This window comes from Poecile atricapillus, chromosome 1 (genome assembly GCF_030490865.1).
Source record: "Poecile atricapillus isolate bPoeAtr1 chromosome 1, bPoeAtr1.hap1, whole genome shotgun sequence".
Classification (NCBI taxonomy): domain Eukaryota; kingdom Metazoa; phylum Chordata; class Aves; order Passeriformes; family Paridae; genus Poecile; species Poecile atricapillus.
The window spans coordinates 109,690,756-109,704,950 of NC_081249.1; the positions used below are offsets into that span (position 1 = coordinate 109,690,756).

The 14,195-nt window shown below is 37.9% G+C and overlaps 1 protein-coding gene across 1 annotated transcript in view; it reads left to right on the forward strand.

Annotated features, from left to right (window-relative positions):
• CADM2 (cell adhesion molecule 2) overlaps positions 1-14,195 on the forward strand; it is a 574,383-nt gene that overhangs the window by 468,656 nt on the left and 91,532 nt on the right. Inside the window, exon 5 of the mRNA XM_058829687.1 lies at positions 2,932-3,102. Within this exon, the coding sequence (XP_058685670.1) occupies positions 2,932-3,102 (171 nt within the window). The remainder of the gene's footprint in view (positions 1-2,931; positions 3,103-14,195) is intronic.

The following is a 14,195-nucleotide window of genomic DNA, read 5'->3' on the forward strand; positions in this document are numbered from 1 at the left end:
TAAACAGCTTGCAATTAGCATTGGATGATGGACATTCCATCATTTCCATTTCCTATTTTCCCTATCAAACATCTATACTTATGAGATATAAACCTGTTCTAGTTGATACAGGCATATCTGTATGTGCACCTCTCTGAAAGTCATGGAAGTGGGCCCAAAGCTGATCCCCAGGTTTCATTTGGCCCAACATCTATTTCAAGGTTAAATCAAGTGGCTAAATGTCTTCTCCAATTCAGCTTTGAAAAGTCTCCCAAGACAGAGATTCCATGGAAACATTTCTGTCTGGGCTAGATTTTTCAGCATTCTAAAGCCCTCTTGTGGAGTGTATTTATTATTTGTAGATACTTCATGATACATAATCTGAATTCTTCTTGGTGTCATTTATATTTTTGCCCATCGATTTCACTGTACACCTCTGAGGGGCTTTTTTTCCCCTCTCTGGCCATAATTTATGTACTTTAAGACAACAGTTTGATCTGGTTTCAGTCTTCTCTTAAGAAGACATCATCTTAAGATGTCCTTGTACGGCTCCATTCACCGCTGTGTTTTTCAGCAGGTTTATGGTACATTTCCTCTTCAGAAAGCCCAAAACTGGGCCAGGCATCCTCAGTGCAGCTGTGCACGTGCCAAAGAGAGGAGGATCACTCCCCTTGACTTTTTGGCTGTGCTTTTACTAACACAAGGCAGTGGGTTTTAGCTTTCAGCCCTGCAAGGGCACGCTGTTGACTAATGTTCAACACGTCCTACAACCCCTAGATCCTCCTCTGTAAAGCTGTATCCCTCCAGCCTGTTCCATTACAGTGCTTCCCACACAAAATGCTTGTGTAAAGGATTTATTTTCAACCTTTCCTTCAGGGGAATATTTAGGAGAGAGAGGAGCAGCAAGAAGACAAAGGAAACTAGGCTACAGCTGACATATTTAAAAATTCTGTAAAATAGCCTGAGTGATGGTGTGTACCCAGTGTCTGATCTCCACCATTCTTACATCCAGTGGGGTTTGCACTCAATTAGCAGATATTACAATCACACCTTCATTTTGCCATGGAGAAACATCTGAGAAAATGCAGCTGATAAGGAGGACAAGGTAAAAATTTCTGTTGGTGAGGCTGCCAACAGAATATTATCACTGCCCTTTCTGCAGGGGAAGTTAATTCTAAGAGCTGAACTCTTTCACACAATAGATACCTAGAGAGAGACTTCTAAACATCAATTTAGGAAATTAACTGCTTTTGTTTTCCTAAAGGATTAAGAATCCACAACCTGTCGATAAAATTAAAGTTGTTGATGTTTTCAGGAGTCTTCTGTCCCCCACCTGAAGTCAGTAAGCAAAGGGATGTGCACATTACTTATAAGCAGAATGTTACCTCTATAGATGCTTATTATTAAATTTGGAAACCTAACTCTGGGAACAGAATCACATGTGTTTGCTTTAAATATTAGTGAAGCCATTTGTTGTTTGATTATAATAACTTTGCTTTAGCTCTGGTCAATATTTCTCTCACCTACTAATCCCTAAATATTAATAGTGACCATGGCAGAAATTGAAATCTTTTAAAGCTTAGCAGCAAACAGGCAGAGAAAATCTTGTATGCAAGAAATAAATTTCTTTTAGGGAAAAATGGAAACTCTGTAACTACATGGTGTCCTTGTCTGTCTGGAGACAATGATAAAGACCACCTCTCTGATGTCAGAGGTATTTTTAATCTAAAAAGATGTAGCTTAAGCCATTGAAGATTTGCTTTCTAAAATTGATATTTCATGGAAATTTTATTTAGGTCATTCTGTTCTCTAATGGGATTTAGTATAATTTGTAAAACTGAAACCTCTCACTTTTTTTAGGGCACAGAGGACATATGAAATCTCAGTGTAATTTAATATATATGTTTAAGTATTTATAGATGTCTTTTCAAGCTTTCATTGCAATAAATCAATATAACAAGCTTACCATTTTTCTGAAATAAACTAAAATCAATAAGTATCACAAGTAGTTGGGAACCAAGTAAAACAATTCTAAAGTATGTGTAAGAAGATCTTATCTTCCAATTAATACATTCAAGTATTTTAAAACAAATACTCAGTCTTTTGGATCTTCATTTATGATCTAGCATGTATTTCTTACAACAAAATGTTCTGAATGTGAATCTTAACCTTGAGCTGATGCTTCTTAAGGGTAGCTGAAAGCTCTCTCCACTGCAATGTCTGTGCTGAAAACTCTCATATTTATAACTGGATCTGCACAGAAGTATCAGGTCAATTTAAAATGATATGAAACAGTGAGTGGAAGTTCTCTGCAGTAATCTTATTTCTGGTTTTCTTGGGACTTCTCTATATATGTCAGTAAATGCTGTGATGTGCTCTATTTACAGTTGTTTGTTGCCACTGATACCTGGGTTTAGTTTTATTAGCAAATTAGCATAATTCTAACCAAACAACAGAATAAGCAGCGAATAAAGTAAGCACAGGATTAATCCGACTGTGTGCACATGGCTTCAGTAATATCCACATATTGCATTACTGTGAGAGGCTGTAAGAATGAACTTGGGAAATCTAATCTTTCACTAAATATTCACTGTGAAAACGTAAGGTAATGAGGGTGGGACAAAATCACAGTCATTTTCTGATGACCTACAGAAAAAGTTTATATCAAATATAGACCTAAACATGCAAGAGGTAAGAATGAATGGAATTTCTGTTTGAATGCAGTACCATAGAACCAAATTTAAAATTTTCTCTTTCAATATGTATCTCCTAATCTGACATGGCGAGCAAATTGAGGAATAACTACAGTCTAATTACTTTTATATTAAAGAGACCAGATATGAAATACGTGTTTTTTACACCAACTGTGATAGAAAATTTAGCTGTCTAATGCTGGACTGCTTTTTTCCAAAAATATTGGGAAGAAAACTAACTGTTTATTCTCTCTTTCAGATGTTAAGTATTTAAAAGAAGAAGATGCAACTCGTAAAACATTCACAGTCAGCAGCACGCTGGATTTCCTAGCAGATCGCAGTGATGATGGTGCAGTTGTAAGTTGCAGAGTAGATCATGAGTCCCTAAACTCTACACCTCAGATAGCAATGCAGGTTCTAGAAATACACTGTAAGTAATACACATTATACATGCTTGCTTTTATAGTTTTGTTTTGTTTCAGAGTGTCTGTGGGAGCAAAAGTCCCTGGTATTGTGCAGATAAATATCACCTTTCTTTTAGCCAGCTCCTGTGGTTTGTATTTTGCTGGTTGGATGTGGTTTTTATTTTATTTTTACAGGAGTGACTCAAAAAATCTCAATGAAAGCTTTACCATTGAGAGCACTGTGGGACTGAGTTATTGGTTTTCTTTGAGAAATAGTGGAGAGAAAATGCATTTGTCTTTTTTTGATTATCATTGAAGCAATGTAAATGCATTATTAAACATCAAGAGCATCCTAATTCACTGTTTTCCTTGAAAGTTTCTAGGAACTTGAAACAAGGGTATAAATAAGCAAAGTTTGTAGCAGAGTGCCTCAATAATGCTGAATGCTGCTAATGAGATTCAATTAATAGTTTGTTAATAGTACAAACTCAGGAAGAAAAGCTCTTTAGGACTTATTTTTAGGCCTGGCCTACACAAGTTGTTAGTCAAGCTAATCCAAACTTCAGTTGTATTGCATCTTTATATATTGGCTATTTTTTTTCATTCAAATAACATTTCTGATGTTTTCCATGGTGCATTGTTTCAAAGTCGAAAGAATCTGGTTTTCTATCTGTGTGCCCTACTCTGAAGTCAGGTTGTCTTTTGAGTCAGTGGGGTTTTGCCACTTATAAAATGTGAGACACACAAGAGAACACCTTTTCACCATCAGCTGACATTTTCATATTCACTTGTATTATATCCACCATTTTTCAGGGTCCAGCTGTTTGTTTTTCTGGAGAACACTTGCACATCTCATTGCCTGGCTAGCAACCACAGGCATCTGCAAAATGTCAGACCAGGGGAAGGGAAAAGGCCTTTCACGAATCTCTTTCTAGACCAGGTGCAATCGACCTGTTATAAACCAGAAAAGGTTGTCCCTGAAGCAGGCAAGCATTCAGTGACTGCCAGTTCCTGAGGAGCCATGTCAAGGACTGCTGCCATATGTATCTTGTTTCTAAACAGGGATATTTCTATAAGCATCTAAGACTTGCAGCACATGTAAAATGCAGGAATGGCGAAAGCACTCTGTGCACGGAAGATGACAACTTTGCTAAAACTGCCATCTGCAAAAAAGTCTGAAAATGAAGAGAATGTGGATTAGCATATGTGCTAAAAATGTTTTCTGAAACATTCTAGCCATCATTAAACTGAGGGAGATCAGGGCCTTTCTTCACCAAATGGCTATTCAACACCTCTCCTGATATATTCAAATGCATCTCTTCTGGAGACATGAATCCTTAACAACCTTCTTTCCTTGAATTCTAAATTGCACAGCCATCAGCCGCTGAACTTGCCCATGCCTTCACTTCCAAATTATTTGCTCTTTCTTCAGTGCCTTGCTCAAGATGTTGGCACCACAGGAGATGAACCAAATTGAATGGAACAGTAGATACAGAAATTGGACAGCTAAAAAAGGTTTAGAATGTCTGCAATGTAATGTGATTGGAAGTAAAGGCAGGGCTCTGGTTTGCATGAGCATCATAAGTCAAATGAGCCTTTTTGTGGCCTCTTGTATATGAAAGTTCCTGAATATTTGTTGTTTCCTCCCAATCTGCACCCTTGCAGCAAGGCACTACCTTGCTAAATAGCAGCGAGGTGCATCTTCCTGTATGCTTGTTTCTCCAAGTTTTGAACAAGACCCTTCTCCCTCTTCTCTGGCCTCACTCAAGTTCTCTGACAAGGTCAGACTGCACTGGGCATTTCCATTACTGCTGTTCTTTATGTTAGTGCCCCCTCAGACTGCCAGCTTATCGAAAGCCATAATGCACAAGTAATTGTTCTCTATCATTCCTGCTTGCTCCATTAATTTTCCACCAATCAATTTAATACTCTCCAGCAGTGGTATAGAGTCGTTATACATGGAAAGAGAAGTGATAAATGTGCCAAAAGAAGCTGAAGTTTAGAGCAGAGAGTGGAAGTACCATTTAAAGCTATGGAGAAAGAAGTATTCTATTATTGGTTACAAAAATGCTAAGAGCTGTCTTTTGTTGTCCTTGTCCTTGCCACCTACATTTCCATGGTCAGCATACTCAGAAGTCTTAGTGCTGGTCAAATTTATAAAAAGAGAAGATTCAAGGAACTGATGATGTGGTTCATCAGAGAGCCTTAAAGGAAAAAGAGGAATGAAATAATTCACTGGAGCAATCCCAAATGCTCCAAATGGAGTATATTAGGCTGGAACTGGGCTCCTTGATTTTAATCTCCTTGTGTTACTCACCGTTGTTGTGGATATTAATGCAGTCACGGGAAGCTGCTTTTTTTCCATCAGCCCATAAGATTTCAAACATATAAAAGACATCCAGTTTGTATTGAAAGGAATCACGCTCATGGGACCCTGTAGAAGCTGATCCAGCATATATCCCCAATGCCACCTTGCAGCAGGGCAAAAATAGTGCTGGTAAAATTGATGGATTATGGGACCTCAAGGTCAGGAGAATTTGTTAATCTGACAACCAGTAGGCTCCAAAATCATTACCAAGTTAGTGTGGCCTTGCCACATGCTCTTAATGTCCCAGAGATCTATAAAATTAGCAGACAACTGTGAGAGAATGGTAAGCAAGTCTCTTAAAATGGTCAAAAATAACAGCACGGGTGAGCATCAGTTTGGCAAAGAATGAATGTACAAAGATGAGGCGTCACTCACTAGGACTGCATTTCAGTTTTAAACACCTTCTTAAAATCTGGAAAGTTTCGTCTGTGGTACATGGATGCTCCTCATGAATTATCAGTGTATCATCACTAGTTAGAAGAAAAGGGCAATAAGAATATTTTTGTCCTGTATAATTATAGTTTGAAAGTTGAAAAGCCTTCTTTGTTTCAAGCAACTGGCCCCTGACAATAAACAAAACATTTGTGGCTCCATCGAAACAAACAAACAAACAAACCAAAAAGGAAAGAAAAGTAAAAGAGAACAGTAGGAATTACAGGGTTGTGTTTGCATCCAGTGGGTGATAGGTAGAGAAAAAAGAAAGTAAAATAATGGAATGAAATTACAGGTTTTGATATATGCCTAGTGAAAGATAGAATAAAATTAAATCTGCCTTAGATGCTGGGCCTGTATGAAACAGATATTTGTAATTAGTCCATGGAGAGATGTAGATAGAAGTGCTTATGAGTCTACACAGCTGCTTTTATCATCAACTTTAGTAGGAAGTAAACCTAACAAAATGAAAGCCATCATATATAGAATATGTTTATTCCCTCTTCTTCTCCTTACACAAATCTTATGTTTTGTTATTGAGATAGAGAAATCAAATAAGCTTTCCCAGTAGTGCTACAGTGTGTGAAATGAAGCTGAGGACTAAACTTTTACACTGAAAGTATTTTTATTCTCTATTATTCATACTTAATGTGTATGTGATAGAAATTGTGCCTAAATCCTTCTGCTGCTCTTTTCTTTCGTTCTTATAGTTCAGTTTGTGGTTGAGATTACCTATATTATTATTTTGAATGAGACTGTGGCCAATCCTGTTTTTTTTTTTGCAGGGCTTCGCAGATTAATTTTTCAAACTGGAAATATTAAAATAATAGGGGAAAGCATAACATACCCCCACTCCAGACTACAGGATAATTAGCTCCTCCAATCTTTTGATTTACTTCTCTGCAATTTATGTCATGTCTCACTTGTGCTTAATCCTGTTCATCTGTATGTTGTGCTCTGTGCACTGCAGGGCAGCCCAATTGCCCAAGTCTTTCTGCTGTGCTGAAAGGTTTGGCTGTAATTTAGTTTCTGCTTGGCCAGCAGAGGTTTGTGGTAGCATGACACTGCTTGCTGAGTTTATTTTTCCTCTGACCCTTACTGTCAATAGCAAACCTAAAATAGACTTGTATCCCCCCCGGCTTTGCTCTGAAGTTTGCTTGTCAGCCTAGCTGCCACTGATTATTAGGAAATGCTTCTTGTAAGTGATAAATACAAATCTCAAAGGGATGTTTAATTTCATTGTTTACTTCTGTGCTCAGCCTAAACAAAGAATGCATTCTTTGTTCCTGTATGGAAGAATCATGGGTACAGTGCTTCAATTTTGAAAGCTTCTCAGTACAATGTTTATGAGATTGTCTAAGTCCTTACCCTCCTGAAAAGACATTTTGAGGGCATGTACGACTTCTGGTCCATATCTGGGAAGTCAGTGAATTCTTCTTGTCCCTCCTCAGTGTCACAGACATGTTGTGATTCCCAAAAGTGGCATCTTCTCTTCCTTCCAGGTCTTATCTGAGCAGAAACCAGCCAACATTTTGCTTCGTACTGAACGGAGTGCCATAAAATTACCCAGTGGTAATTACCTTACCTCAGTGAAGATCCTCTGACTACAGTAAATTACCCAGCAGACCTCAGTAAAAATTAATTGTGTAAATCTACCCCAGGGGCTGCTTTTGAAGCCTTAAAGTGAAATCAAATCATTTGAACTTCAAACCTAATCATCGTGCTTCTAAAATGGCAGCTGCGATGTGATCCGTGCTAATGGACTCAGTGAGATTTTGCTCAAAAGCTGACCACACTCCCAAATGACAGCACTAATAAGCTAAATATGTGTTATGTAAAGAAGTGTCTAGAGAGGCAATTTTGAGTAAATTCTGTATTGGCAGACACAGATGTGCATGAATTGTCAGCCTGACAAATCTATAGCCGTCAGCTAACTTGTTTCCACAGGCTATTCCAACATGTTTGCGTGATAGGCACACTTCTTCTTTTGTGGGCTGTTATTAGATTCTTTTGCAATGAACATCTGGACTTGACTTTCAAATTAGGCAGCTATTCCATGAGAATGTTGGAATCATTGTCCTGGAAATAAAGGTATTGATTTTGCGTTAAATAAACAAAGCCCTGAGAGTGCAGCAGGCTGCAGATCGGATCAGCCACGCGCTCGTGTAGAACACGGCATGTCTGTGTGTGCTCGAGTGTCTGACAACACTGTGCCACTCTCACTCCTGCTGTACCAACAAATGGAGGCTTCCCTGATGGCAAGAGGGGTCCAGAATTTCTGCTGGTGTAAGCAGAGTAATTTCATCAAAGAGCTACGTTCCCTGATGCTCGCTAGGAGGGTTTAGCTCATGTTTTCTGCTTGGGTGCTTTAAAGTTTTTTGTCGGAACAGAGTTTTTAAAATACACATTCTGAACTAAAATGAGTAAAAATGTGTGTCAATATATAAAAATATATTAAATATAGTATATAATGTACCATATCTTCATATTAAAGCATTCTAAAAAAAAGGCAAGAAAAGGGTCATGCATAGTTGGGTGCAAGACTCTGTGAGTGTGATGAATGTCTAAAAGACTCAGAGCTGCCCATCAGAACAGAACATAGAGACAAAAACCTTGAGTCTTTATGTTCAGTTCTAATGAATTAGTCACATGTTAAATATGCTAGTGGCTCTTCAAGGTGTCTGTCTCTACCCAGATTTGCTGACTTTTTATAGCTCAGAAAAGGCAGACGTGTGCCCCTGCAAGAGCACACAGAATGGGACACTTCTTAGGAGAGGGAAGGAAAAATTTTCCCTGCTGCCTGCATATGGTCCTTCTGTACTGTAAATGAGTAAAATATGTGTCACTTTCTTTAAGCTGTGTGGCCATTTGTCTTTTTGAAGCTGATTCTAATTTTCTCTTCATGTGCTCCTTTCTTTTTACTTACTTTAGTTGTTTCCCTCAATTTTGTGCTTAAAAAAACCTCTCTGCTTTTGACCTTTGGCATATCTCCTTTTCTGATTTGCTTTGAAGTTTCTACTTTAATTTTTTTTTCCTTTTTTTTCTGACTTGTGGTATATGTTCCAGAACTATCCCAGACTTAAGTGGCACCTCTGCTTTAGGAGCAAGGGCATATCTCCATTGTTTTTGGAATTAGCTTTTACTCTCTAGGAAGAGAATATGTTTTTCTGAAGCGAAAAAAATATGAGAGTTAAAAGAAATTTCCTTCACTGATGCTGTTCTCTTTGATTTCTGATCAGTCAACAGAGTTGTTGGTCATTCTCATTTGCTTGTGACCATTTTCTCATTACACTGTCTGACACCCCGACAGACACACTGGCTAGAAGTAAAATCTGGTAACATTTGGTGTGATTACACACTGCCACAGTCTTTACACAGGCAATCTGGCAAGAGATGCATCCCCAAAAGTCAGAAAATGCTTTGTTAACTAGGATAAGGTGTCATAGTGTAGCCTTACAATTTTTCTCTGATTTTTTTTTTTTTTAACCGCCCCAAAATACTAGGTGAACTCAAACAAATAGCCTGTGTATTGAGTCAGGAGGGAAAATAGTTTCAATTCTTGTGAGAATTGAAACTTGCTTTGATGTTGCCAAGAGAGAAACTGTCTGTGTAATGATAACTTCAATCAATGAGTTTAACCACACAATTCTCCTAGAACTTCTGATACAGTGACAAGACCTGGATTTTCCCAGGGCATAATTCCCTAGAGTCACAAAAAAAAAAAGAATTCACTTGAGATTTGCACAACCAGAGCCTTGCAGTTCTCTATTTCAATGTAGCACAATTTGCTCTCTTCCTATAACCATTTTATCATGGTATAATTTGAGTGGTTTGGAACTGTGGTACCTCAGAGACCTCTGGAACTTGTGGAAGGAGGCCAATATTTGAAACTTGGTCTTATTGATTAAAGCCACCTTTTGTTCCAGCTTAAGAAGTGAGAGGGGGCTGTGTTTTCTGCCTGATGTGCAGACAGGACCTTGGTCTCTCACAAAGCCTCTGCCTCTGATCACAGACAATCTCTGTAACCCTGAGCAAGCAGGGATGTCCTTCCCTTCAGTGAAAACCTGTGAGCTGTTCAGGTCCTGTAGAAGCTCATGAGGAAAAGCTGGATGTTTTCATAAATGGCTCCTTGAGCCTGAAAGGGGGGCACTGTCTCTTCCACCAGTGCTCCCATCCTGTAGAGATCAACTCTCTGAGCTCTGTTCCTGCTTTTCTCGTTCATTGAAGATCTTCTGCTGGGCTGCTGTGACCTTGAGAAGGAGAGAATTCCAGTTTCTTCCAGCTGACTCTCTCTTCCATAAGTTTATTCTTTTTATACATCCAGGTTCCCATCCAATACTCACCCATGTTGCAATACTCAACCAACCCAAACAGGTTTGGGTTCTGTTTTGTTTTTTGCTCCTGAATTCACCCTGTGAATGTTAATACAGAAAATAAATATATCTCAACTTTGAGGACCAGCTTTCCATTCTATCTCTTGTAAAGGTGGGATGTTTCTACACTTACCAGTTCAAGATGCAGATAAAAACAGTAATAATAAGAATGCAATTTAAAAGCTACAGTTTTAGCACTCTACATCTCTTCACATTGAATGAAAATTAAGTAATAAGTTACTTATATAGCTCAATAATTATGTAAGCACTGTGTTAATTAGTGCAGTTATTTTTTTAAGCTTTTCATACTGTTGAATGCTTAAAACAAGTGAAATTTAAAGGATAGTTACCGTAAATAGTAAAGGATGATATCTGTGAACAGGAAAGTTCACTGTTACAATTTACATGTTTAAATGAGATCAATTAGGTTAATGATGGATGAAAATAAGAAATCCATCATTTAAATGCAAAATAATTCATAAACTTGTAAGACCATTTACTGCCAAACTTTCATCTTTCAAAGAGGATATCCAGTTCAAAGGGTTAATGTACAATCCTGACCTTTACCATCTGGAGGTTTATGTTAAAATACGGTTTACAAGTGAAATATAATCTAATTTACTTCTCTCTAAAATCTTATGTAGAAAATCTACTTGCCTACTCTGCATAAAGACTTTGAAATCTGCTGTGGGCAGGGTATTCCACATGTGACTAGAAGAGGGCTCCAGAAGGGTTCAAATGAAGTTTGGGAGGGAGGGTTTAATAATATAAAAGTAGGAAAGACTAGCAAGCAGGTGAGACAGTCTGGAGGAAAAGATAAAAAACGTATGTAGAGATCATTGTTAGAATCTCCCAAGGAAGAGAAGTTTGCCATTCACAAGGGTGGGATGTATATTCTCAAGAAGACTGTCAAATTTTCATTTCCTGATGCTACTGCTTAGGTTTTTTTTTTTTATATAGTCTCAACTTTTACAGTGTCCAATATCTGATACAAATGTTAGAGAAATGACTGAAAAGGTATTTGGGAATGCTGAGCATCCAGAGCTCTCATTTAACTCCTTCAACAGTTATGGATGTGCTACAGTTCTTAAACCATATTCAAGATAATTTGAGTGAGACACAACAGAACAATGAAGGCTTTAAACAAGAGAATCTGAGAAAGCAGAAGATGAAGTTACACCAAAGGTCGTGCTCTCTCTCAAAGTTTGGCATTTCTTTATAACGTGGTTTAGGCAGAAGGCTTTTCTTTGTCTTTTTTTTCCCTTCTCTTAACAGCAAAAGTGAGAAAACATAAGTGAGTTGGAGAGAGCACAGTGTAAGGCAGTAGAGATGCTAAATGGAGCAGATTGTTTACTCTGAAGAAGTGGCACGGCAAAAATAATTAAACAAGATGAAAGTTGTAAAACTAAGCTTCACCGCTTGCATTCACTGGAGAAAACAGAAGTGATTTGCAAAGAAAATATTGTTTCTACATATCATTCATGTGTGTGTGGGACTTAATGCATAATTCAGAAACCAGTGACCTGTTCTGCAAAGCCTTGTAAAGGGGAGTGTGTGTTCTCTGGTGCTGTGTCCATGGAGTGGCACACACTCAGAACTGGGGTGATAGTGCCACTCTGTCCTCCCCTTAGCTCAGCAGGGGCTACTGATGTGCTCTCATGTTTCTCTGCCTGTTTTACCACCAAGCACAAAGTAAGGATGATCAACAAAGGTGACAAAGGTGGGGTGAGGCTGTAAACATTTGAAATGGAGCAGGGGGAAACTGTGGAGCTTTGGTGTTGTACTTCCAGCTTCTTTTTCACCCTCCCAAAACCCCAAGCCACGTGTTATGTACTACCACGTTTGACTTCCTTCATTGTGTTTTAGCGATTGTGGTGAAGGAGCCTGGCATGAGCAGCAGGTGAGGTGCTGAGACACATCCAATAGATATCTTTAACAAAATACCACATAATCAATGGCCACAGAAAGAGAAACCTAAATGGGTTCCTGCCAGGTTGGTGCTTGAATTCAGGCACTCATGTAATATAAGTGTCAGGAGGGAATATTTGACTGATCAATCTTTCTTTTCCCCCACACTGGCATCCACTTTCTTGTTTTGCATCCAGGAGAGTGTTTTTACACTCTCCTGTTACAAGCTGTTACTACTCTTTCCTACAACAAACATAATTTTAAAATAAACTAGATGAGATTAAGGATGACACAATAGTCATCCAAGAATCTCAGGTAACAAAGGGACCATATGCTGTTTCTGATCCTGCTTAAGCAGTTTTAAAGGAGTATAAAAAGAAGACATTGGAATATCCATGTGAATATAGTACCAAGTATTCACTTCTATCAAACCTAAGTGTTTAAGTACTATCATAAAGCCTAATTTCCCACTTTTGTTGAATCCTTTTATTGAAATGAAACACCCATGGCACAATTGCTTGAACTAGATCGACTCACCCACAAATATCACTAATTAAATATTTTTTTTCCAATACATAATATTGATTTCTTTTTTCTCTCATCCATTTAAGCAATGAGTTATTCATTCTCTTCTGAAGCAGAGCATCTGACTTACTGTATCTGCCAGGCTACTTTGGTAAAGTTACCCAGGCAGACTTGCACCTAAGTGCTTATTCAAGGTAGTAGTGCACAGACAGAAGCCATGCTGCTTGCCATTTACAGAATGAGCCAAATTTGGGGAAATGCTGATTCACAGCTGTAGGATGCACAGCTGGTAAATGCAAAAGCTATTAAAAATGGTGAGCACTTGCACAGAGCTGATTAAAGTGCTCCTCTCTCCTCTTTCTCATCTCATTTGGGATATCCAATCTGACATTTATTTTGGGGCATACTGGAGTGGTTTGTCCTTGGAATTTACTTTTAAAGTCTCTTCTTTCCTAAACTTACTTTCTTACATATTTTAGAAATAGGAAAAAAAAATAAATATATAGGACTACAGAATTTTCAACAAGTTTTGTAATTGCTATCCATGTATGAAAACTATAATCTCATGGTTTGTGAAGAAAAAAAAATAGTTCCTGAAACTGTCCTATGCCTACTCCAGAGTTAATTAATTTAGAAAGTAGATACATCATCATTTTCAGAGGTATCTGCTTATTTTATCTTTGCATCTGGAAATGATGGAAAGGTTCCAAGGAAATAAGAGAGGAAAAAGCATGATGAAAAATGTAGAAGTCTGTGACATAAATAGATTTCACAAACACGCATTTTGAAAAAAAAACAGACAAAAATGGGTAAAAAATAAATGAATTAGTCTCTCAGGAAAAACTTTTAAAATCTTATCATCTGGCAGCCATTTATTACCAGGTAGCAATAATCTTTTATTATCGGACTGTTAGATTTTTATAACATTTTTTAAAATGATAGCACCAGAACTGTTGTTGTTCGCTGCCACAGTAAAATATCTGAGAAATTTATGAAAGCTTTTCAATATTCAGGAAGGTTTGTGGTAATAAAATAAAACCATGAAGTAAAGACATGCTGTTGGTAGCTCATAATTTAGCTAAACCTGTAAGAAGAAAAATGTGCTGTAATGAACCAGTTATAGTAATTTTCACTCTGGTACAAAGAAGAAATGGTGTTTTGTGTTCAAAGAAAAAATAAACAACAAAGTAAATATATTTATTAAAAATGGCAGAGTAAATCTGAGTATTATAGATCCAGGCAGGAGGTGCTGCTGCAAAGATTAAGTGATTAATTCAGAGCTTGGAGTAGTCTGGAGCAGTCATTAGGTAACAGGAGGAAGGTGGGGGTTATTCTTTTCCTTGCCAGATGATCTGGCAGCCAAGACACGGATGTTACACCATAGAAAAGGTCTGTGTGTTTTATCTGGGCTGCCTGGAGCTCAACTGAGTGTATTCTGAACTGGCAAGTCATTAATAAGACATGTTCCCTGCCTTGCTTAGGGTCCAGGAAGGTAAAACCTGGCATCCAGAGG